The sequence below is a fragment of the Pholcus phalangioides genome, unplaced genomic scaffold (genome assembly GCF_987345545.1).
Source record: "Pholcus phalangioides strain wild (caught in Gottingen) unplaced genomic scaffold, Ppha-v1.0 ptg000042l_1, whole genome shotgun sequence".
NCBI classification, from domain to species: Eukaryota; Metazoa; Arthropoda; class Arachnida; order Araneae; family Pholcidae; genus Pholcus; species Pholcus phalangioides.
The window spans coordinates 10429086-10455779 of NW_028301628.1; the positions used below are offsets into that span (position 1 = coordinate 10429086).

Here is a 26694-nt window from a genome sequence, read left to right on the forward strand (position 1 = left end):
CATCAGGGCCCTTTGGTTATAAGGGGGCCCTATATATTTTTGGTGGGCCCCGGGTCGGGTTCGCGAACCCCCTCTACAATGAATTTAAATGGGGGAAAAAATCGTCCCGGGCCCCCAGGAACCCTATCGGTCCCACTATTGTGGGGGGGGGGATGAATACAAAGACGCAAAGGTAACTAGAAATTAAAAACATAGACTATCAGAAATATCTGGGCATTTTTAACCCAGAGCTCAAACACTTTTAGCCCCCCCCCCCCCTCGCAATTGCAATCAATTCTTTCGGCAGTAAAACAATGACTGAAGAAAAGAAAACATAAGACAACAAAAGTAAATGATACACAAAAAAAATTACTAAATTTAAAAAAAATTCAGAATGAATAAAACTTTTTCATTAGTTCGAAAAAGTTTAAGTTCCCTTGTTTGATTCGTAGGTGCAACCTTCCGGAGTCCCATCACAAACCTTCTTACCCGTTAAAACACTAACATGAATACAATTCAAGTAAATTTTATTTACATGATTTTAAAAGCAAAAAAGTCTATTTATTCTGGAAATAAGTAAAAATGTTTTATTTCATTTTAAATTAAAATTATTTTTTGACATGATTTGAGATATTTAATCGTTATGAGGTATAAATTTTTTATTAAAATTTGGCAGTTACGGGTATTTATTATTTTCCGGCTTTTGTCATGACATGAATATTTATTTAACTCTTTTTTTTTTATTGGAGAGATGCTATAAGAGATATGAGAAGGAAAAGGGAATTTTCCCTTTTTGGCAACGAGTAATACTTTATTAATAATAAACAGAGTCTTATCATCAGCAATGGGTGCTAATACGCATGTCCGATTTTTCAATGGACGAAAGGAATTCTTTTTTCTCTTATTATTATTATCATCATCATCATCCTTCATTACAAAATAAAGAAAAAGAAACGAAAGCAAAAAAACAAGTTTCCCATCAAAAACGTGAGTTCCTCTCGCTTATTCTCTAAATTTTATTGCCATTGAAAGCTCATTTGCATAATTTCTCATCCAAAAAAACCAACTTGAATTCATCTCGAGTCAATTTAAAAAGAAAAATATTCATTATAATTAACATTTATTTTAGCGGTCAATTCAAATTTTCTTTTAAAACTTCAAAACTATATTTTGTTGTTCTTGACAATTTTTATTTAATTTTTTATTAATTTTAAATTTTTAGGCAAAAACTAAAAACAAAAATATAAAAATTCCATTGCCATGCATATTATGTCATTCCATTTTTTCCCCTTGGAATTTCATTTAATTAATGCATTGACTGTTTGAATTTATTAATTTATCGCTATCAATTTATTTATAAAGTTAATTAAAATACATTTTTCTAGTCAGTTAAAATTATTTTGCAATTAAATAATTTACGACTTCATTTACTCTTGATAATTTCTCATGCAAATTATAAATCAAATTTACCTTGAATGCATTTAAAAAAGAAATATCTTCATTGCAATTAATGTTTATTTTAGCAATCTTCAATTCGAGTTAAGAAAAATAAATTAATAAATATAAAATTGACAATTTCTATTTAATATTTTCTTAATTTTAAATTTTTAACCGAAAAAAAAACCATATATATTGATAATTATTTTCTCAATTTTATTTTCGTATCAATTTTAGTTAAACTTAATGTTTTTAACTTTTTCTTATTTTTTGAATAATTACGAAAAAGTTCATTTCCATTGCCATGTAAATTATATTATTCGAGTTAATTTATTTATTAATTTATCGAGTTAATGGTATTTCATTTAATTGACTTAATTAATCCTGATTTATTAATTTATTACTATCGATTTATTTATTTACGGTTTAAATGTTTTTATTTTTTTTTATTCATTTAATAATTTACGATCTCGTTTCCTTTTAATAATCTGTCATCCAAAACGCCACTTGAATTTATCTTGAATGTATTTAAAAAGAAACATCTTCATTACAATCACCATCTATTTTATTAATATTTGATTCCAATTTCGTTAAAAAGAAATTCGAAAATGTCAAGTTTATTTTGAGAATTTTTATTTAATTTTTTCTCAGCTTTTAATTTTTAACCTAAAAAGGAATATATATTAATAATTATTTTCCCAAGTTTTATTTCTTAGATTGCGTATTTTTGATTGTTAAAAACAATTTCATTTTATTTCAATATCTTAAAAAAATTCTGTTTTTAATATAAAAATTATAAAAAAATTGATTTCCATTGCTATGCATATTATATTATTCGAGTTTAATTTCTTTTCTGGAATTTCGTTTAATTAATTCATTGACTGTCCTGATTTATTTATTGCTATCAATTTATTTATTCATTAACTTGAATGCATTTTAAAAAAAACATTCAGTAACATTTAAATACGGATTAAATGAATTTTTTCTATTTGTTTATTTAGTATAATTTACGATTTCATTTACTCTAAATCTTCTCTCTTACAAAAAACAATTTGAATTTATCTTGAATGCATTTAAGAAATATCTTCATTATAATTAACGTCTGTTTTAGCAATCTTCGATTCGCACTTTCTTATACAAAATTTCAAAAATATTTTTAATTTATTTTTGTTTAATTTTTCTTCTTTTTAGTATTTACGCAAAAAATTTAACAGAAAATTGTGTTTATTTATTTTATTCGATGTATTTTTCTGTAGTTAAAATAAATTGTATTTAAACTGCATATTAAAAAGAAAACTTCTATTTTTAATATAATAATTATAAAAAAGTTTATCTCCATTGTTATGCATATTATACTATTCGAGTTAATTAAATATCTATTAATTAATTAATTATTTATTATATATTAATTTAATTATTTGTTATATATTAATTTATATATATATATAAATTATTTATTATATATTAATTTATATATATATATAAATTATTTATTATATATTAATTTATTTATATAATTATTTATTATATATTAATTTATTTATATAATTATTTATTATATATTAATTTATTTATATAACTATTTATTATCTAATTTAATTATTGATAATTACAAGCATTTCGGCTATACCGTTAGAGCGGAAAGTTTGGATGCGAGGCCAAATTCGTTTAGCAATGGTGAACAAGAACGTTAGACTAAAGCAAGATGAGGGCGCCCAAATTTGCTTAGCTCCAGGGGTTCTAGACCTATGGGTCGTGACCCAAACTTGGATCACAGGGGCTTCAGAGATGAGTCGTACGACTCTACTTATAATCCGGTTATAAATCCATTTGTTGCATCACTGGTTTCAGACGCGTCTTGAAGATTTCGACAGCCTGGGCCAGGACCCAGACATTTTGTGGCCCTCTTGAGCCATGATTTTAATGTATTTTTGATGAATAGTTCGGTATCCAATATGGCATGACAATACTACAGAATATACAAGAATGCTGAAAATTATCTATGTAAAATTATAAACACATTTAAAAACATTTATGCAAATCCTGACATGATGAGAATTTGAAATGAAAGAAGATCATAATTCCAGAATTAATGAAAAATCATTGCAGAACTGACGAAAAAAATTCCAAAATGAATGAAAAACAATCAGAAGAATTTTTTTCTCTCATTAGTGAGAGAAAAAAATTCCAGAATCTATGAAAGAATTCAATTTCAGTAATTTGTGGCCCTTTTGTTTGATTCGGGTCTCTGGGTCCACCTTCGAAAACTGAACATTTTGTTAATCAGAAATAGTTAATAAGAATTTGTTTTCTATTAAAAATAGACAGATGCCCGCGAAGTTGATCAAAGCGTTGAATTTTGGTTACGGCTGAAAAAAACGTGAAGAATCCCTTGCTTAGCCTATTGTATGGGAAAGCCATAAATCAGCCTCTGAACACTGGTCAATGGAAACGTCATTCAGAACTTCTTTCGAATTTCTTAACTGCAGCATCTGAACAAGGACGCCGAAAGGGAGGAGACAGAAATTCAGGAAAGGGCAAGGGGGAAATTCAGGGCGTTAAAAAATGCAGAGAGAACAGAAATTTTGGGAAGGGCCTAAAAGAGCAGAAATTTAGAAAAGAGTTGGGGGAGGGGAGCAAAAATTTAAAAAAGTTCATGAGGATACGGACTTACGCATGAAACAACAAGAGAAAACGCTTCCTTGTCCATTTTTATATATAAAAAAAAAAAGGACGATTCCCCCCGGATCCAGCGTCCCTGCATCTCAGCTAGGAAATCTGCATAATCTTCTTCCTACTTTGTTCTTCACCCCTCCCGTCCGGCCAATCCACAGGATCCCATGTTTTAATCTGTAACTTCTACCATCCCCGCTTCAATCGCCCACTTTGGGAAACGCTGATCTTCACGTTATCCTAGGCTACAGTGGTAGTCAGCTGAGGTTGGTTTTCTGTGGTTCCCAACTTCGAGGTGCGAATACAAGCCGACCCCGCCCCCTAAAAAGTCTTGCCACAGAGAGCAACAGGCCTGTAATGGTGCAATTACTCAATCATTGCGCTTCACTCATTGTAGAAAAATTGATGGCGGATGGCAGCACCGCACGTAACAAGCAATGCACAGTAAGAAACTTCACGTTAGGTTTACAACACGTACACGCACATTCAAGCCACGTACCAATTCGTCAGAAATTCCGCAGAGGAATGTGGACGAGGTTCATGTATGGTTTAGTCGTGTTAGTTTACCCTAGTGATTCTAAAACTGAAGCCATCTTGCGGTCTCAGAACAGGGGGTTTCAACAAAAAGCTTCTCGCGAACCCTTGATAGTTATAAGGCTGTTCTACGGAGAACTCAAACCTATATATTAATATTTAGCCAAAAAAAGTTTCCCTATTGCTGTCTCAGCAGCATCATAGCCAAATGAAAGAGAACGTTGGCACTACCACTTGATATACATATTTATTATCAAATAATTATGCCAGATCTTACCGCCATAGCCCCTATGCAACTGAGGTAAACGCATCGCCCCCGCAAGGGGGTGGGACTGCCAGGGCTCCCTTCCGGGGAGAGAAGATTCTAATAATTTTTTGTTTTTCACACATTTCAAAATAGTGGGGAGGGGCCATGCAGAGTCTGCAAAAATTCGAATTTTATAAAGGAATGATTGTTTTTGTTTTTTTAAATTGGACATTTTTGAGTTTGAGAAAAATTTACGGGTTTTGGCAATGTTCTGCCTTCTGTAAGAATACAAATGCACTATTCTAAGATGCTCCCCCCCCCCTTCGGCTTTGAAAATGGGAATTTTCAATATTGTAAAGAGTGATACTGATAAGACTCTCGATACTTTTTTTTTGAAGCATAGGCCTTTCCCGGGACCCGGAATTCATAGGAGGGTTTCATGATCATTTGAGACCCGGCCGTAGGATTTCAAAGAGAAAGTATGTAAACTGGTAGGTTGTGAACAGATGGAGGCACCTGTTTAAGATAGGCCCTAAAGTCGATGCATATCCACGAGGGTTGGAGCCCTGTCAGCCTATTGGGAGGCATATTCACGAATCAAGAGCTATGATCGTAGCCATGGCCCCCCACATCTTCGAGCAGGGCCCCCTAGGCTGGGGTCATTGACGAGCTTCCAAGCCATTTAATCACTATGCGAATGCTGTTAATCTGGGGTTGTCGGTTAATATCTCCTGAGTATGAAATCAAGCATCCATCCATCCTCAATGGTTTACAAATACAAATACAACGCCACAACAGGCAAATTGCCCAACGAGGTAGCTGATTTAAGAACATCATGGATCCCCGAGCCATCCTTTGGAGGCCCTACCTACTACTACAACACCACCCCCCTCCTCCTCCTCCGCGGAACCCCCCAACGAATCGGTACATGCGGGAATGTGCGTGCACGTGTAGTGAAACCTGACGAAGTTTTTTTTCTCTCTCTGTAATGCTTGTTATGTGTAGTGCTGCCATCTGCCACCAGTTTTTCTAACTATGAGTGAAGTGTTATGATTGAAGGATTTATCGTTGTAGGACTGTTGCTCTCTGTGGCGAGACTTTTTAACGAGGAGATCGGCTCGCATTTGCACCTTGAAGTTGGGAACCACAGAAAACCAACTTCAGCCGACCACCACTGTGGGGTTCGAACCCGGATCCTCGCATCGCGAGTCCGTCACTATAACCACTCGACCACGACAGCGGCGAAATGACCAGAATGATCCCCCGACCCATATGGGTAGGCATGGCAGTTATTTTTTTTACACTATAAATTCACTATAGGGGAGGCCCACCAAAGACAAAGATCTCAGTCTAGGAAGCCTGGGTTCAGGTTGTTGGGGTGATGGTAAGCACCGAGATGCTCGCGGGAAAAGAAAAAAAAAATGTTAATAAATAAACCTAGCTGTCTTTTTTTTCCAGATATTGGGGAAATCTGGTTTTCATCACCAGGGCCGCAACTATATGCTTGGTCATCCGGGGCAAGCGCGCATTTTGGCGCCCCCTTGTTATGTTGAAGGAGAGGTTTCGAAATGAAATTTGCGTTCCCTCGGGTCCAGCGCACGAGGCCCGCCTGCTCCCCCCTAGTTGCGGCCCTGTTCATCACATTCATTGCATCCATTCGTCTTTCATGGTCAAAAGTAACAGTAAAAGACATCACATCACGAAAAAAAAAAATCATCCAGTAAAAATGTGCGGTCTAGAAAATATTGAAAGTAAGCATACAGTACAGTATTATATAACATATGAGAAACATCGATGAACTAGAACCCCTTCTGTCACCTATCGAATAAATCTGTTATAATTCTTCGCTTCAAACTGGTGACCGGTTTCTGATTAGTGTGCCACATAGAAAAGATCGAAGTACTATGGTAATAATAAATATTATATAAGCAATAATATTAGTTACATTATCACGTTTGCTTCAAAATTTTAAAATTTGTTAATTTTGTGAGATAAATAAGCATTAGTAAAATGCACAAAACAGTAATTACTGTATAATATACATCTCTCTTTCAATTATAATTACAGAAAAGATGAGTTAGTTATGCGCATTTTACTAATGTCAATTTACCGTACACAAACAACAACTGTTAAAATTTTGAAGCAAACGTGACAATTCAATTAATATTATTGCTTATAAAATATTTATAAATATCATACTACATTGGTTTTTGATACGTGACTCATCATCAAATACCGGTCACTAATTTCAATCCAAGAATAATAACAGTTTTATTTGATAGGTGACAGCAGTAGTTCCAGTTCAATGATATTTACATGTAATAGTAACATATACCGAACTGTATACTTATTTCCAATATTTTCTGGAAGGCACATTTTTACAGATAAAATTTTATTTTCAACCGTTCAGCGGAAATGGGCGAATGTAGTAAAGATAGGTACCATTTTTTTATGGGGAATAAGTTTGCAAACTTTGGACGTTTAAGGTCTGAGAATGACCGAGAATGCTTCTCTGTACACAGAGTATTTTTGCTGAGCAGAAAAAAAGTCCTTATATTGTTTGTATAAGGTAGCATTTTATTACGCACAGATATCGAGATATCAAAATTCCTTGGGCAGTGAAACAACAGGTCTGTGCAGGCAAAATGAAAGAGAATGTACCCACTATCTAAAAAAAACGATCCCTCGTATACCACCAAAATTTATGTTTTTATTCAGCTCAAGCGGGTTTTTAAGCAAGCTGATTTTTAAATTTTTTTATATTTTATAGGTGGCAGCAGCGGTTCACACTTTCAATATAACGATATTATTTATTATGTACGTAATATGTTACGTAATATTATGTACGTTAATATGCGAAAGAAAGTGTTGAAGTGGGATTAGGAGATATAAATATTCCTGAACTTGACATGAGGACGCATGCACACTCATCTTTGGCCATGTTCCTTGCACATGTTTACAACAGAAGGCGCCAATGCATCAACAATGAACAATAATTGTTTTTCAACCAAAACAGAATCGCTTTTAATACGCATACATTTTCCAAACAGTGCTTTCCAACGGAGTATATTTATTAATTATCAAACATGGAGAGTGTTTCACCCATTCTATATTTTCCCCCCTGAATTGAAGAGATTGTGTGATTCTTTAATAAATTACCCCAGGACCGTTTTAACGCATGGTCCAACCAGGCACGCGAGGGGTTGTCGGGTGGATTGGGGCAATCAACGATAACGGAATCAGGTGCTATGATTAACAACAGGTGCCGCTTGGACACATGCCTCATCTTTCTACTTGGAAATTCGAGCAATTGAGAAGGGCCAAATAATTTTAGGGACCCTTCTGATCAGGGCTTTGCTCGAGGCGCCCCTTCCCCCCATCCGAATTCGGATTCATGGTCTTGACGTCTGTGGGCTACACAAATTTCGTCACTCATCTAGTCTATTTTTCTTAAGCTCTCATTCCTCCAAAGTATCCGCCCAGGACTATAGCTCGCTTAGCCCCCCCCCCCCCCACCGTGAATATGCCTCTTTTTCTGTCATTCTTTTGGTCGTTTACATGCTTTCAGCCCCCTAGGTCCGTCCCTCGCTCACAAGTCATTATTTTGGTTATTCACGTACTTGCATACTGTTTCGGTCACTCACATGCTTCCACACTCTCTAGGTCAGGTGCTTTCGACGTAAAACGTCTTGCGAAACTCTTGATGGTAATAAGGCTGAACTGAAATCTTAGTTCTTAAAACCACGATTTTATGAACTAAGGAATGAGGAGAGCGTTTCTTGGATTTTAAATAAATGCATTTTATCTTTGGATTCAGAATAAATATATTAATCTTTCAATTTTCATGTTTTCTCCTAAAAATGCGCAAAAACGCATTTGTGATACTTGATTGAATAAATTTTTTCTTCATATTATTTTTAGGAAATTTTACATAGAATTTTAATATTTTAATGCGTTATATATATATAAACTGAAGAGCCAAAAAAACTGGTACAGGCATGCGTATGCAAATAAAGAGATATATGCAAATAAGAGAGAGGAACCAATCAGAGTACGGTGCTGCGGTCGGCAACGCCCATATAACACAACAAGTGTCTGGCTTAGTTGTTAGATCGGTTACTACTGCTACAATGGCAGGTTATCGAGATTTAAATGAGTTTGAACGTGGTGTTATAGTCGGCGCACGAGAGATGGGACATAGCATCCCCGAGGTAGCGATGAAATTTGGATTTTCATGTACGACCATTAGTGTACCGTGAATATCGGGAATCCGGCAAAAAATTAAATCTAAATTAAATCATGCACGAACTAAATTAAATCATGCAAGAACGGGACCAACGACGACTGACGAGAATCATTAAACGTGACAGACGTGCAACCCTTCCGCAAATTGCTGCAGATTTCAATGCTGGGCCATCAACAAGTGTCAGCGTGCGAACCATTCAACGAAACATCATCGATATGGGCTTTCGGAGCCGAAGGCCCACTCGTGTACCCTTGATGACTGCACGACACAAAGCTTTACGCTTCGCCTGGGCCCGACAACAACGACATTGGACTGTTGAGGACTGGAAACACGTTGCCTGGTCTGACGAGTCTCGGTTCCAATTGCTTCGAGCCGATGGACGTGTACGGGTATGGAGACAACCTCATGAATCCATGGAGCCTACATGTCAACAGGGGACTGTTCAAGCTGGTGGAGGCTCTGTGATGGTATGGGGCGTGTGCAGTTGGCGTGATATGGGACCCCTGATACGTCTAGGTACGACTCTGACAGGTGACAGGTACGTAAGCATCCTGTCTGATCACCTGCACCCATTCATGTCCATTGTGCATTCCGACGGACTTGGACAGTTTCAGCAGGACAATGCGACACCCCACACGTCCAGAATTGCTACAAAGTGGCTCCAGGTACACTCTTCTGACTTTAGACACTTCCGCTAGCCTCCTAAATCCCCAGACATGAACATTATTGAACATATCTGGGATGCCTTGCAACGTGCTGTTCAGAAGAGATCTCCACCCCCTCTTACTCCTACGGATTTATGGACAGCCCTACAGGATTCATGGTGTCAATTACCTCCAGCACTACTTCAGACATTAGTCGAGTCCATGCCACGTCGTGTTGCGGCACTTCTGCGTGCTCGCGGGGGCCGTACACGATATTAGGCAGGTGTACCAGTTTTTTTTGGCTCTTCAGTGTATAACGCAGTTCAATTAATCCTTTGGAAGGCAGACACTTTTCCAAAACACATAGGAAAAAATGGAAACAAGTGCGCCATCCCCTTCAAAGAATTATTATTATATTGTTTTGCCCAGTGATATATTGCCCGACTGGGCCTAAGAATATTCTGGGGGGGGGGGGGTGAACATGGTATATGATTAAGGATGCTACATTGAGAGAAACAACAGACGTGAACTATAGTGGATCGCATGCACTTATAACGTTTTAAAAATATCGTCGTGAAATACGTTGAAAGCGGGATTTAATGGGAAATCTCCACGAGCGCTATTAAAGGTTGGGATCACGAAAATGAGTCGTTCTAAGAGGGAAAACGGTCCGAGTGAGAGCTTCATAAACGGGATCCACTGTATTTGAGTCAGGGCCGTCTTATGAACAGCGTGGGTCCCCGGCTTTTGAAAATACACTAAAAATAATATACATGTATATATATAACTGTAAATACATTGAGTACATGTTCTTTGCCCCCCCCCTCCCCGGAAAAAGTTGAAATGACGGTCCTGCCCTACGTAGCGAAAACTTTCGAAAAAAATCCGCTTATTCTTCCCAACGCCCTCCCACTGTATCACCCTATGCAAGGAAACGTACGAAAAAATAATCCAAATCGGATCACGGGCAAAAGAATAAAAAAGGGAAAGTGATAATTGCTTAAGTCTTTCCAAAAACTTTTTGAGCACCCTATGCATTGCCATCTTCATTGAAAAACCAAGAAATAAAATACATACAGTCCACTCCTCTTAATGCGCTCACATCGGGACTCTGGGTGTCGTATAATAATATCCAAATGATAACTATATCCGGAAAAAGTGCCGTCTGAAATACGGTGACCATACATCCCCTTTAGTCGAACGGGTTTCTACATGATTGGTTGCAAAATGTTCAATTGTTACATTTTTTTTTAAATTTTATTCTGAGAGAAACGGCATTTCTTTTTCTTATTTCCTTTTTTTTTATTTTTCGCCTTTGAGCTAAAAATGCTGCATTTCCTCTTTTTATTGAGCCATTGGAAGCCGGAGTTGTTTAAAGGCGCGTATACATTAGAGCAGTGTTTCTTAACCTTTATTTGCCCGTGGCCCCCTTTGAACCATATTTTTTTCTCGTGGCTCCCCAGTCCTACCCAGAGTTTTCAACTCTCATCTAGAAGCAAGACACTTTATACGTATTGAAATGATTTTTTTCAGTGAATTTGTACTGAACGAAAATTTTGCAAAGAAATTTGGCCTCCAGACGACTAGCCTAGAATTTATTGATCTCCCCGCTAGTCCGAGTTCTATCAGGACCGTCTCAATATCATGGGAGCCCCCTCCTTAGGCAAAGTGATGCTATGGTAGTCCCATACTTTAGCTGGAAATAAACAGCCTACATATTTCCTACTTATTTTCAAAATTAATATTGTACTATACAAAATATTATAAGGTGGGGTCACTTATGGGCACGACCCCTCACAAGACTGGGACTGACAGAGTTACAGCCCGTGACCTAATATTGTTTTCATCATTTTTTTTGTTTTTCATACAATAAATTTCATATAGAGAAGGGGGTCCGAAAAATTTAACCGGGGACTTGAGAAAAACCCCATCCTAGGGAACTTGTTGCAAAATGCAGGCGGTGAGGCCTGGGTGGGTCCATGCCCTAAAGAAGGCCCTGGTTTTATGGGTGGTTTTGTTGGATTCTCTCTCTCACTGTAAGTGTTAGTCACATATAAAATCTTTATTTCTTCACACCTTAATTTTTCTTCTCAGTTCTCCAAACCACCTGTCATGGCCCCTTTCTCCATTTTCTTCCGTGGCCCCCTTAAAGTATCCCAGTACCACAAGGGGGCCATATGGCCCCCGGTTGAGAACCACTGCATTAGAGTACGGATCGTGCAATGTAAGCATTCGCAATTGGTTCTACATTAATTTGTACTGTGTTGTGAATGATTCTTGAGCTGTTTGAAAACTGGATCAACCTGGAATCGGTTTTTTCAAGGAACACAAAGGAAAGAAAAGGAACGCAACGAAAGTTAGAGTGTGCCTACGAGCGGATTAGAATCGCTGCAGGGTGTCGTACGATTCAAGATCGACGCACCGATAATGTGTGTTACAAATCACGATACGTTTTTATTAATGAACGGTACATATACCATACATTCCCTTGAGAAAGTCTCTTGGGAAAATAAGTTATAATCTGGTCAACTGAAAGAAACTGATCAAGAACTGAATGGAAAATGCTTTTTTTTTGTCATACATTTGCCTTCTCTATAGAAAAGAAAGCGAAAGTACATGGATCGCAGCTTTATACTGCGGAATGGCTCCAACATCCTACTACACCAAACACCAACTCTGGCCATATCGCTATTAATGCAATTGACTTCCATTAATAAGATGGGTTGGAAATGAAGGCGCTGTCTATCGGTGGTCGTCTGAAGCTCGTTAGGGAAAATATCTTCTCCCTCGGGTTTAAACCTGGGACCGTGACAGCAACCTTCACGGCGATAGACGAGCACCTTACCACCACGCTACTCGGGCGCAGGTTCCCACATCCAGGAGCAGGGCCCCCGGCAGACTTTTCTGTAGTTAATTTATAGTGTGGAAAAGCAAAAAATGATGTCTCGGGCCCTAGGGTAACAGCACTGTCAGCTTCGCCCTTGGGGGGGGGGGGCATATACTGCGGACCGATTGCGGCATTAGGTACGGAAAATTTTTGTCATCGGGAGGTGAAGGAGGACACCTTAGCGTGATAACTATAACTTACAGGGAAAACGTAAATTTTATTAAACCTTAACTTCAGAATGCGAAAAAAAAAAACCACTTTCGACGGAAAGAAAAAAAAAGACAACATTATATGAAGTTCTGATGACTACAAACGAGTTTATTCCCATGTTACGATATTGGTCTGCTCCGTTCTATTCAAAAGTGATAATAATACCTAAATTATAACATTATCCGTAATTATAATAAGCGGCGTCTCTACTGTACTTACTGTTTTTTCGAACCGCAAAAACCGTGACTTATCTTCCGAAAATTACTGTAAATATCTAATAGCGGAACAGCAATACATGCATCAAATTCTTAAGGAAGCATCATTTAGTCATAGATTACATTTATTTCTCGGTCAAATTTGACAAGCTTCAAAAAGAATCGTGTGTGTGTGGCCTTCATCGGCTAATTTTTCATGCTTACACTCGTTGATAAATTACGGATTCGATAAAAACACATTAAGGACTATAAATTGTATAAATGCCGAGGAAATGGTGTGGGGGGGGGGGGGTACACGTGACTGAAATATAGCACATGGCGTTCACTGCGTTATGGTGTTTGAGTCAATAATTTACTTTGAGCTTAGCTGTTGCGCGAATATAGAAGATGACAAACTCTTCTTCTTCTTTATGATTCAGATAACATCCGAAAACGCTTGAGGAAATCAAGGCCGTGAATAAACATATAAACATTGATGAACGGTCTCTTGAGTAGTAGATTTTACTCTATTTCTAATGTTTTGAAGAACGTAGAAGAGAATTATGGCACCATTTCCTAGTTTATGATGTTTCCACATCACGAAGATACAAAGAAAAAAATAGCATTAGACCGGGATTAAACTATAAAAGTTTCATTCTTTTATAAAACTTATAAAAATGCAACCAATAATCTTACCGGCTACATTCGCGAAAATTCAACCGATAGGCTTATTGATTGTATTTTTCAATTTTTTTAAGATCTATTATTAAACTTTTATTGAGTGTAATCCCTCCGTTATTTCTTTCTAACGGTGGATTCAGCATAAAAAAATGGATTTCGATAGGATGACATTGGATTTCGATATAAATTTGTTCCAACATTCAATTTCACATGCATATATGTTACGGTAAATGGGATAAATCCGTTATTATTTATAAACAGGGTCGTCTTTTTTAAGAGCATCATGGGCTTGCGAGCCAAGTGATTTTTTCAGACAATTTCAACCAGATCTCATTTTTCTGAGGATCCCCTCTTCTCTTGATGTCGTGTCACGACACCTAAATTACACATTAGGTTATCTAGGTGGTCGTGGCCGTGTGCGGGTGGGCCCATGCCTTAAGACGGCACTGTACATAATAGTCGGATGCTGTGCTCCGTCTGCTTCTTTTGACAGTTACTGCCAAATACCGGTCTTCATTCGGCGTTGCAACTCGGGGGCGACCTGTACTGTAACGTCTACTGACATTTCCGTTATCATGGAATCTTTGCCAAAGCCTAGAGATGACACTTTGGGCAATTCCAAGTTCCTCGGATACTTCCATCTGAGTACGCCCACATTCCAGGCGGCCGATAATTCTACCACTTAAAAAAAATCATCCACATGCGTCCTCTGTGTCATAACTATTCGCTTATGGCACTGAGTGCCTACAGTACAGAACTCTTTTGAACAATTTTACTTCTTTGCCACCATTCCTTATATACCCCCGTCTTACACTCTCGTCATTGTGACGTACTATAGGCATCATCTGGTGGCTTCCTGAAATTTACATATCATTCTTGCAGATGTGTGTGATAATTCTGCAGGTGAAATTTTTACTTTAGATTTCGATTTCCGTGTGATTCTGAATTATCCTTAATTTATGGACATGAGTGTATTTGACCCACGTTGCTATTATATTTTTTCTTAATGTTATAGAAAAAAAGAGGTCGAATTAGAGAGCAAAGAATTGAGCACTCGAATAGACGAGTTTCTCCTTATAATTCAACATAATTTTGAAGTATCAATTAGGGCCAGAGTTTTTAATAAAAACATGACAATATTTGAAAAAATTACCCTTTGACCCTCAAAACTTCCCCGAGAGCACTAATTTTTCGGAACGTCATTTCTGTTGATTTTAACCAAAACAATATCCATTGAATACCAAAAGAAAATTTTGTGACCAATTCAACTGTATAATATCCTTTACATCACACATGCAATATATATTTTGTTATTTATAAAAAAAAAATAAATACGTAAAAAAGGAACTTTTTTCATGAAATACATATACGTTGCTTTGTTTCTTCCACTATGGATTGGATATGGAGGATTGCACGATTCTCATTCATACGCAGATGCATAACATTCTATGCTAAGATGTGATTCAAGTACACTGCTCAAAACAATTAGGGGAGCAAGCAAAAAAGTGAAGAAAACCGTGCGAGACAGCCATGTATTGGCATACAATGGATAGTACACGCGTATCAATGCGCAATACAGAAAAAAGACGTAAAAAAATTTGGAATTAAGCTTTAATTCTTTGAAAATATGGAAAAAAACATGAAAAGATGATTTAAGGCAACAATTTGGTTACATGTAAACGATAAAAAAAAGTACTGTTTAGACATGATGCATGAGTTTTAATAGGGCGTGTGGATCTCCTCGAACAACTAAGACTGCTCACACCTGTTTGCCATGGATGCGATGAGGTTATCGATCAGACTTTGGGGAATACTGTTCCACTCCTCAAGAAGTGCAATCTGCAAGTCTCGGACAGTAACAGGCGGCCTTGGTCGCGCTTTTCCTGAATTGGATTCAGGTCAGGAGAGCACGCTGGCCATTCCATACGCTGTATTGTTTCAGCTTCAGGCATGTTCTCCACCAGACGAGCTCTATGCGGTCGGGCATTATCATCCTGGAAAACGAAGGAATCTCCAATGGCTCCAGCGTAAGGGATGACATGAGGTCGCAGTATCTCGTCTGCATACCTTCGGGCCGTCAAAGTGCCATTCCGAATGATATGCAGGTCCGTACGTCCGCCTATGCTGATTCCACCCCATACCATCCAACCAGCTCGTCTGTATTGTGACCTTTCACGAACGAATGCGGGGTTATTTCGAGTGCCCCTGTCCCTCCATACCAGAACACGTCGGGTGTCACACTCCAGACTGAATCGGGACTCGTCTGTAAACAGCACTTGGCTCCAATCATGTTGCTCCCAATCTCGATGTTCAGCAGCCCATCTTCTTCGGGTCGCACGGTGGCGTGGGGTCAACGGAATGCAGACCATTGGCCTACGTGCATAGAGCCCTCCCTCATGAAGCCGATTACGTACTGTTTGGCTGGACACCCTTCGCCCTGTTGCCAAGAGCAACCGTCTTTGCAGCTGCGTAGCATTCTCTGTTCTGTTTCGACGGGCTGTTAACCGTATATACCGGGTCATCAGTTGCTGCAGTGGCGCGTGGCCGACCTTGCCCTGGTCGACGTCTAACATTTCCTGTTTCTTGGAATCGATTCCACAGCCTTGCAACAACACTTCTGGCGACTCCAACAGCGTCCGCGACACTACGTTGTGTTTGCCCGGATTCCAGTCTGCCTATAACACGCCATGCCATGGAATCCGGTAAATCACGTTGTTGAGACATCCTCAAGTCACCTTGTCTCAAAAAAAAATACTGCGCAATCGAATTTCACAGTTACGGCAGTAAAACTGACGTTTCTGCAACATCCCGATTTCTGCCCTTATCTCCTTTTTCTGGTTTTTGACGTCATGAACTTTGATTTGCATATGAAGTTTTCTTCTTCCGTTTCCTGATAGGCTTTAAATTATGGATGATTCATTTTCTGTTACTTATCGGTATACATCTTTGCGTAATTTTGTTAAAACCATGTGCTCCCCTAATTGTTTTGAGCAGTGTAGTAAAGATCTATTTCAAAAATAGTGCTTTTTTTGAAAATGTCACCAGCTTCCTTTTTTTCCAGAAAAGTTTTTAACTCCATAAGTTTTCTTTAAAAGTGCATTTTTATTCGAAGGTTCTTTAGAAATACGTTAGGAGAAAATTCACAGATTCCCCCCCCCCCCCCCACATTCTAAAACTTACCTCAAAGAAATATTGTTAGTCTATATTTCCCAAAACTGGCTATTAAATTACTAAATTAGTATTACTAAATTGATATGGGCCCCTTGCGGTCCTGGGATATTCTAAGGGGACTGTGGGTAATGATCAGATGAAAAAGGGATACCACGATATGTGTTGAAGGGGCCACAGAGAGAGCTGTCAAGAAATAATATTCTGAAGTGAAATATGTTGGAAAAAATGCGACCACTTTTATAATCGAACAGAGCTGTCCATAGAACCAGGGCCATCTCAACCCATGTCCCCATGAGGCCATGGCCCAAGTCTTAATGTCCATGGGGGCAACGGTACAATACGTACACACACATTCCAACATGTACCAATTCGTTAGAAGTTCCGCAGTGGAATATGGACGGGGTGAATGTCTGGTTTAGTACAGTCGGATCCCGTTATAACGAATACCGTTATAGCAAAAATTTCGTTGTAACGAAATCTTTTCCAATCCTTCAAATCAATTTACATAGTAACAATGTATTGCGCAATTCCGGTATAACGAAATGAAAAATCTGTTATAACGAACTCGAAAACAAGTGTCCGAAAAACAACAGTCAATCTCCACATACTCTTTCAAAGTTTTGAAAAAATCGGAAGAAACCGAAATTGTAAATTCAAACGGTAGTTATAGGATCTCCTAGGGAAAAGATCTAACTTTCGAATTTACAAGATGTGGATGCAGCTGTCTTTACCCTGGTTTCGCTCCCGAAGACATTCGCTCCCGAAATGCGCCAGTTACTGGTCCACTCATAGAAGAAAAGGTTTTGGAATTCACACGTGCTCTGTTGGATGCGAAAACTTTCAAGCAAGTGTCGGCTGGCTGAATCGTTTCAAAGAACGGTATGGTGTGGTAGCAAAACAGATTTGCGGGGAAGCAAATTCAGTTGATATGAAAAATGTGAATGAATGGAAAGCTGGTGAAATAGCGAAAGTGAGAAATAAAAAATAGGCCAACAGAGCTCCACCATACAAATTATGTACCAGAAAGACCTCCGCGAGCCAAAAAAGGTTGAGAACCACTGCACTAGAGTATGTTTTGCTACTTACAGCATCTGAAGCCTTCCAATGAAATGCTAATGCACTCCGAAGTTTCAATTGCATCAGCTGGCCTAAATACGTACAAGTTTGGCCAAGAACTATCAAGCTAGTTTGAAACTCTAAAACGATATTTATCAGATCAAAAGAACCTTCCAGACCATTTGTTTGAGCATGCGTATACTTTAGAGAAATTTGTTGTTTCCTTGGCTTCCACAATACTTGTGCAAAAAAAAAAAAAAAAAAATAATAATTACGGATTATTTGCCTCTAAAATGTTAATTAAGTAAAACTTACACAAAAAACTCCAATGCTTAATTGATTTGAGTTGGCTTGTGTTATTTTTAAAACTCAACTTCATTTTTTTTATTATCTAGAACGAAAATAACATTTTTTCCCCCCTAGAATCAAATTCTGCTACAACGGGTTTTTTTTCGCATGTTAAAAATTGGAAATTCCTTTATAATTCCTTTTATGTGTGCATGTTCACTATACAAATCTACAATTTTAGATCGATCGTCGCCAAATTTCGCATGCATACCAAATGGGACCCGACTTGAACGATAGGTTACTTTAAAATTTCGTCAGAGCAGGGCAAATGCCCCAAATGGGCAAAAAACTGTCGGGCAACAATGGTTTTTGAGTCTCAACAATCACTTTCCGAACGTTTACTTGAGTGACCCCCCCCCCCCCGAAATGTGAGAAAATGACGGAAAAAAGGGAAAAAGATGGCCAAATCCATTGTTCTGTCACTTTGGTCCCCCCCCCCCGAAATGAAAGTCGTCCCCCCCGCCGAACGAAATTTCTGGCTACGCCCCTGCTTTGGTTACCGTGGTTCCCCAGCAATGCGGTTCAGACGTGGATATGCCTTTACAATGGTTTGCCATTTCTCTAATTCTGTTAGTATTTGTACAATAGTTTATGCCTTTTTATAATGGTTTGCAACATTTTCAATACTCTCAGTAATGAGGCTTTTTGAATAGACGTCATAATCATCATCAGCATCACTTTGAGGGTCAGGAAAAGGGGGATCCTCATAGATCCTCATAGAAATCAGTGTTAAAACTGCTGATTTTACTGTAGAAATGCGGAAATTTGGTGGGGTTTTTCCGCTACATCAATAATTTTAAAAATTGCAAAGAATTCTCGATTTTTGAAATATTGAGTTCGTTTAGAGATGTATACAAAACTCAGGAGATTAAATATGAAATAATTAGCCGGACCTATTTTTGAGTTGAATATTCTTGCAATAACACATTGATTTCAACTTTTTATTTATATCTTATGAATGAAAATTAATGTCTCCGTATTGTGTCTTTTAATATTCAACTGCATAAATTCATATAGTTTAGGATGTTTTGAAATTAATTATGGGCCCATAAAGTACATCGAAGAAATTCCACAACTTTAATTAAGCATTTTTGGAAGCTGAAACAGGCAGATGGAAGTTTAGGGGAGGGGGGATCGAAATAGTTAGCAGCCCCATGAAAAAGGAAAAAAAATATTTTCATTTCTACGTTAGTTTATATCTAGATTTGTTTATTTCATGAGTCCCGCAGGAAGTCGCCATATTGGTTAACTTATACACGGTTTGCATGTCCTCAAACAAAGAGGGAGATATCACGTGATCCAAAAAGCCTCATTGAAGAAAACCCGGGCAGCGCCGGGTATCATAGCTAGTATAGATATAAATTTCATAAGTTAAATGAAGCGCTGTTTATTCACGATATTAAAAATTACAAATTAAAATAAAAATCGTTGAAAAATTGGGACAAATGTATAAAAAAACAACTAAAAAGTACCAGGAATGCCCCGGGATACTACGGGGCACAAGTGGTCCGTTGAATTATTCCAGACTTTTTACTGGTTCTTGAATGGGTTCAGAAAAGTTCAGAAACGCCGTTCGATAACATTTCACCAATTCTGAATTTTTATTTATTCTGAAATTTCCTTCATTCAGGCAATCCTAATTTTAATTTATTTCATTAATTCATTTTTTTTATCATTCTGAAATAATTCCCTTTACTAATTCTGAAATTATTTCTTTCACTAATTTTGAAAATATTTACATTATCACACATAATTCTGAAATTATTTCTTTCACTAGTTCAGAATTTTCACATTGCCCTTTACTTCTTCCAACAGTTCTGAATTTTCATTATTCTGAGATCATTTTTTTTCATAGCTTCGAACTTTCATTATTCTTTATTTAACTAATTCTGAGAGAGAATCTTTATATTTTTCCTTTAATGAACTAGTGAAAGATGTTTTGAATTTTCACTACGAATTATTTCTTTCACTCGCTACAAATTTCCATCACTTTTCATTTCTTTCGCTAGTTCTGAATTTTCTCAGTTTTGAAATTATTCCATTCGGTGGTTCCGAGTTTTCATTCCTTTTTATTTCATTCACTATTTTCTCCTATTCTAATTTGGTGTTCTGTGACCTTGACATCAATCGAACCAGGCCGTGAATGGTTCACCGATTCATTTTCACCCCATTAAGCATGACTTGGGCCTTCCACTCACATAAAAGAAATCAACCGGGCCGCTAGCTTCCAAAGGTTGCGAACCACTGTTCTAGACAACTAATAACTAAAATTTGCTGCCCTCGGAACTTGCTGCTCTAGGTTATAAAGCCCGTTTAGTGCCCCCCCCCCCCCCCGTAAATGCGCAAATACGTAACTGGTGAACGCAAAAAATGAACAGGGATGATTGTACCAGATGGGGTTTCACCTTATTTAATATTCCATAGCAGAGGTTCCTAACAGGTGGCCCACGAGCAGAGGCACATTTACGGATGGTAGTTTTAGGGGGCTATATCCTAGGGTATCAAGATGGGGCGATGCAGATTTTATTAATGATTAGGCAAGAAAATTAATAGAATGGGGGAAGAGCTTTAAATTTTGCTACCTTTACCTTTATAGGCCATAGGCGGTAAAACCATAAACCAGCCTCTGCCTAAGTCAGCTGAGGGTCTGGGTAACTTAGTGACCTTCAGAGTATGCAAGAATGTGAGCGACCAAAACTGTGTGTAAGCTCGTGAGTGACCAAAACAGTATGAAATCTCGTGAGTGACCAAAACAGTATGAAAACTCGTGAGTGACCAAAACAATGACCCAGACTATATGGGACCAAGTCAGTGAGTGACCAAAAGAGTGACCTAGAGATTTTGTGAACGAGGGGGGTGGGTGACCAAAACAGTGACCTTTAGAAAGAGGGACCCGGTCATTGAATAACTCAATTCTGGGTTTTTATTTGTTCTGAAATTACTGATTTCATCGATTCTGAATCTTCATTTATTTTGAAAATAATCATTTCACCAATTCTCTGAATTTTCATTTATTCTGAAATTACTCATTTCACCGATTCTAATTTTATTTATTTCATTAACATTTTTTTTTTATCATTCTAAAATAATTTTCTTTGCCACTTCTGAAATTGATCTTTCACTAGTTCAGAATTTTCATTACCCTTTTCTTCTTCCAACAGTTCCAAATATATTCGCTCTCTTTTAGTTCGTTACCAGTTCTGAATTTTCATTATTCTGAAATCATTTTTTTTTTTTGTGGTTACGAATTTTCATTACTTTTTATTTAATTAATATTTTGAATCTTCATATATTTTCCCGATATGAACTAGTGAAAAATGTTTTGAAATTTCGAGAATTTTCACTAAGAAATTATTTCAAATTCTCAAAACAGTTCAGTAAACATTTCAGTAATCTCAAAACAGTTCCGAATTTCAATTACTCTGAAATTATTTCCCTCACTAGTTCCGAAGTTTCATTATTTTTAATTTCTTTCGCTAGTTCTGAATTTTCATTGCTTTTTATTTCTTTACTAATTTCTCCTGTTCTACTGTAATTTGGTGTTCTAGACCTGTTCTTTACGCTAGTTCCTAATTTTCACTATTCTGAAAGTATTTCTTTCACTGGTTCCGAATTTTCACTATTTTGACGCTATTTCTTTCATTAGTTCTGAATTGTCACTAGTCTAAAATTATTTATTTCACTAGTAATTACCGAATCTTCATAATTCTTCATGTCTTTCACTAGTTCCGAATTTCCATTTTTTTCTTTCTCCTCTTCCGAATTTTCACTATTCTGAAATTATTTCTTTCACTAGTGGGGCTACCAAATTTTAATAATTGTAAAATTTCAATGTGATCCCGAAATTTTCGCTACTTCTGAGGGAATTTTTCATTGCTCTGAAATTATTTCTTCAATTACTTCCTAATTTTCATAAGGTATTCGAACTAGTTTCAGTTCGGAATTTTCACTATATTCTGAAAATGTTTCACTATATTCTGAAAATGTTTCACTATATTCTGAAAATGTTTCACTATATTCTGAAAATGTTTCACTATATTCTGAAAATGTTTCACTATATTCTGAAAATGTTTCAATACTTCCAAATTTTCACTATTCTGAGATAATTTCTTTCAATGGCACCATATTTCGGTAATTCTTAAAAATTATTCGTTTCTTTAGTATTTCTCATATCTTTCGCTAATAGGAATTCCTACTGAATTTTTATTGTTCTGAAATTATTTCTCTCGCTGGGTTTGAATTTTCACTAGTCTGAAATTATTTTTTCAGTTAGTTCTAAATTTTCGTTAGTAAATTATTCAAATTTTAAAATATTATTCTTAATAAAAAAAGAACTACATTAATCGAATAGACTGCGGTCCGCGACGCTATAGCTGACCATTATGTTGGCCCGCGAACAGAAAGAAGTTGGCCACCCCACCTTGCAACTTCGGTGTATAAGTCGCTCCATTATTAATTGAATTAGTTATTAAATTAATTTCGTCAGTAGAAATAAGTTTGTTAATTTAGAAATCAGCTGTTGAAACCGGTAGTTCAAATAATTATCACAAATTTAATTTTTTCGCGGTACTTTTACCTTGTCGGGGGCCACACAAAATCACTTCACGAGCCGCATGCGGCCACCCCTGGAATAGACTATCAAAATATTTATGAAATTAATAGCAATTAAAATAGTACCAAATAATAGTAATTTTATAGGTACATAATTATAACCAACACAAGTTTATATCTTTTCCCCATAATCGACCCATATCTATATTAAACAAAACAATTTAGCTTCATGTGAAGGCGTATTCACCGCCTACTAGGCTGAGTCAGGCTCAAATTTGAGAAACATTCGACCAATCGCGAACTTGTTTCACACTGAATAAAAGAAATGACACGACACATTGTCGCCTGAATGTAACCAATCCGAACATTCCTCCCACCGTACAATGTGTATTGTAAATACTTGACTGATAATAGATGCGCTGGTCTAAATCTGAATACACCACCAGGTATCGACCAATCAGGGATCTTCTTGAACACAACTGATAAAAACTTGGGTATGATGGATGATAATAGTGTTTTTTTGGAAACGTTACCGGATCTGGGATACTCCACGGTATGTATTCACGTGCTCCTTCTTCGAGCGTTTTATGGGTGAGATTACGATTATTGTTTTTCCTCTTTCAAGAGTTCAAAGGTATTATCAATCTATTCATAATTTATCTCAAAAGCAAGCTATTTTTTTATATCCGAAACAGTCATTCTTTATGATTCATAAGTGTATAGAAATTCTTTCTTTATATGAGTCACTTATACAGTAGGCCTATAGACCTATCTATGTGTTATGTATAGCTATGTTACGGTAAATGTAATAAATACGGTTAGTATGCTTAATAACCGGCTATTACACATACTTACCAAGCATTTTGGTAGGTTTGGTAAATTTCCCTAAATTTATCACTTTTACCGGCTATTATGCATGGTACCCAATCGTCGCGTTGTTGGTAAACATAATAAATCGTACTATATGATATACTATACATGATAATTCATACATGTATTGTATCATCCTATCGAGGTACGATCTTAAAATTTGTTATCATTATATAGGGGTACGATCGTAAAATGTTTCATTATTATATCGGGGTATGATCGTAAAAATTTTTCATTATTATATCAAGGTACGATCATAAAATTTGTCATCATTGTATCAGGGTTGGATAGTAAAATTTTTCATCCTTATATCGGGATATGATCGTAAAATTTGTTGTCATTATATCGGAGTACGATAGTAAATTTGTTGTCATTATATCGGGGTCTGACTATATTCATCACACATACTAGACACATTTGTAATTTTTTCCATATTCATCAAATTCACCAATAACACTAGGGCAGGAGTTCTCAAACTTCTTCCACCCGCGCAGCCTCTTTCCCTAACCAACGCTTATCCGCGGTTCCCCAGAGCAGTCTCTTTTTGTCACGGCCGCCTCTCCACGGCGGCCCTGACGAAGGTTGGCGGCTCACAGTTTGAGAATCCCTGCACTAGGGTATCATGCATAATCACAGATAAAGGCGGTAAATTTCAAGTATTTATCAAATTTACCAACGACACTTGGTTATTATGCATGTTGACCGGCGAAATTGATAATTTTTTAGCATTTATCAAAGAAGTTTAAGAAGAATCATTTTTTAGGACTATTGAAAGAAATAATTCCAGAATTAGTGGAAAAAATATTTCAATATTTAAGATAATTCATATCATTGAATTTTCACTGGTATTTCGAAATCATTGGAAGAAATGGGTGCAACACCGCCTGTACCCATCATCAAAAGAAGAGCACCCTTACGGCAAGTTTGACATACGAATGCATGAAATCAATCATCTGATCCTTGAATGCATTTTGTATAAGGTGTTTAGTTGGAATGTTGATCAAGCGAGCACGAAATCAGACAAGATCACTCTGGGAAATTCAGAGAGCACAGTGGTGCTCGCGAGCGACGGGTTGAAGATGCCATCTCTAAATACTGTAAAATGGGGCCATCTAATACACAGAGTGTCATGCTAGCACGGCCTTTATCTCATCAACCCTTCGTCGTAGAGGTATGATTCAAATTTAAAGAATGCTTAACAGGTGTCAAAAAATTACCCTGTACCAGTTTTTAGAATGAAAATACAGCGTGTAACAAAATAGAAAAAAATCTAAATTTTTGCATGGTCCCCCTGTGCCGTAACTTCCACTTAGAAAGTTGTTACCCTTCTTCCGAGGCCAAAAAAAACCAAGAAATTCATATTTCTAAGTGCAATATTCACAGAGATATTCGAATTCAAGAAACGGAGAAAATTTGCGAAATGACAACGTTAAATGCGGAAAACCCGTTTTACCCGCATTTAACGCCATTCTTTCCCAAATTTCCTCGGTTTTTCGGATTCGAATATCTCTGCGAATATTGCTAATTATAATATAATATTATACATATACAATATATGTATTTAATATAATACAACGGAATTTTTTTTTGTTGGTGTCGGAAGATACAGGGCAACAACTTTCTAATTGGAAGCTAGAGCTTATGGAGAACGTGTAAAAATTTAGATTATTTATTTTATTACACACTGTATTTTCATTCTCAAAACTGCTGCAGGGTAATTTTTGAACGCCTTTTGAGCATTTTTCAAATCGAAACTATACCTCAACGACGGACGGTTGATGAGATAAAAGTCGCATTAGTACTTACAGGATACCCTGTATGTAATCGGAATATTGTGCAGGCTAAAATTTGGTATATTCAATGATTAAAAGGACTGCTCATAGACGGCGCGGTTAAATTTAGTTGCGTTGATATTTCAAAAAATATACAAGGTGCACAGCAGACGGGAGGTATGGCATTTTACTGTTGAACCGTCGATCTGAGAGGTATACTTCCAAATAACGTGTGTAGTACTTAGATATGTCATTTAGGTTTCAAAGGGATGTATAGTTATATATATTATAACAAAAATATAACTTTTTATACAGTCCCCGTGTGTCCTAAAACCAAATTAGAAAGTTGTTGCCCTGTCTCTCCTGATGCCAAAAAAAAAAAAAATTCCATGTTTCTAAGTGCTGTATTCACAGAGATATTCGAATTCGAAAAACGGAGAAAACAGCGTTAAATGCGAATAAAACGGGTTTTTTCGCCTATACTGTTGTTTCCCCCCCCCCCAACTTTCCTTCATTTTTCGAATTTGAATATCTTAGTGAATATTATGCATAGAAACTTTTTGTTGGCATCAAGAGAGACAGGGCAATAACTTTCTAATTGGGGTTTGGTTCACACGGGGACTGTATAAAAAGTTAATATCTTTATTTCAATAACTGTAAACCCCTTGCAACATGAATGACAAATCTGAGTACTACATCTTATTAGGAAAATTTTTTAACCGGAAGTATACCTCTAGGGTTCGCCAGTAAAATGCAGTACACCTCCCCCCCCGTTTGCTATGCACCTTGTACATTGTCATGCTATATTATGTGTATGTTTTTCTTCTTTAAATCATCTAAATAGGTAAATAATTACGGCAAGAATGGAAAGTTATCCTGTGGCCATTGGGAATGACAACCAATATCATACTTCGACTCGGCTCTTGAAAGATTTCCTCGTCCAGCATCTGGATGCCGCGACTTTTGGCCGAAACCTGTCCTGGGTCGATAGGAGCAGGGGCCTCTTTCAGATCCTCTGGGTTCACCAGAGCAGCTCCAGATTCAGCATCGACGATGCCATTGTTTTTATAGTGAGTAGGTTTTGACATTGTTTACTCTATAGTCCAACGTTTCCTAAACTATTCCGCAGAGTGCGAGCTGCATGTGTGGTTTAGTAGTAGTTGTCTTCTAGAGATGCCGCTGTGCGGTCGGATG

At 37.1% G+C, this 26694-nt stretch overlaps 1 protein-coding gene across 1 annotated transcript in view; it reads left to right on the top strand.

The window, feature by feature from the left end:
• Positions 1-905: 905 nt before the first annotated feature.
• LOC149064462 (uncharacterized) overlaps positions 906-26694 on the top strand; it is a 31984-nt gene continuing 6195 nt past the window's right edge. The window contains exons 1-2 of the mRNA XM_089255086.1: positions 906-966; positions 26345-26570. Of these exons, the coding sequence (XP_089111212.1) occupies positions 26364-26570 (207 nt within the window). The 5' untranslated portion in view covers positions 906-966; positions 26345-26363. The remainder of the gene's footprint in view (positions 967-26344; positions 26571-26694) is intronic.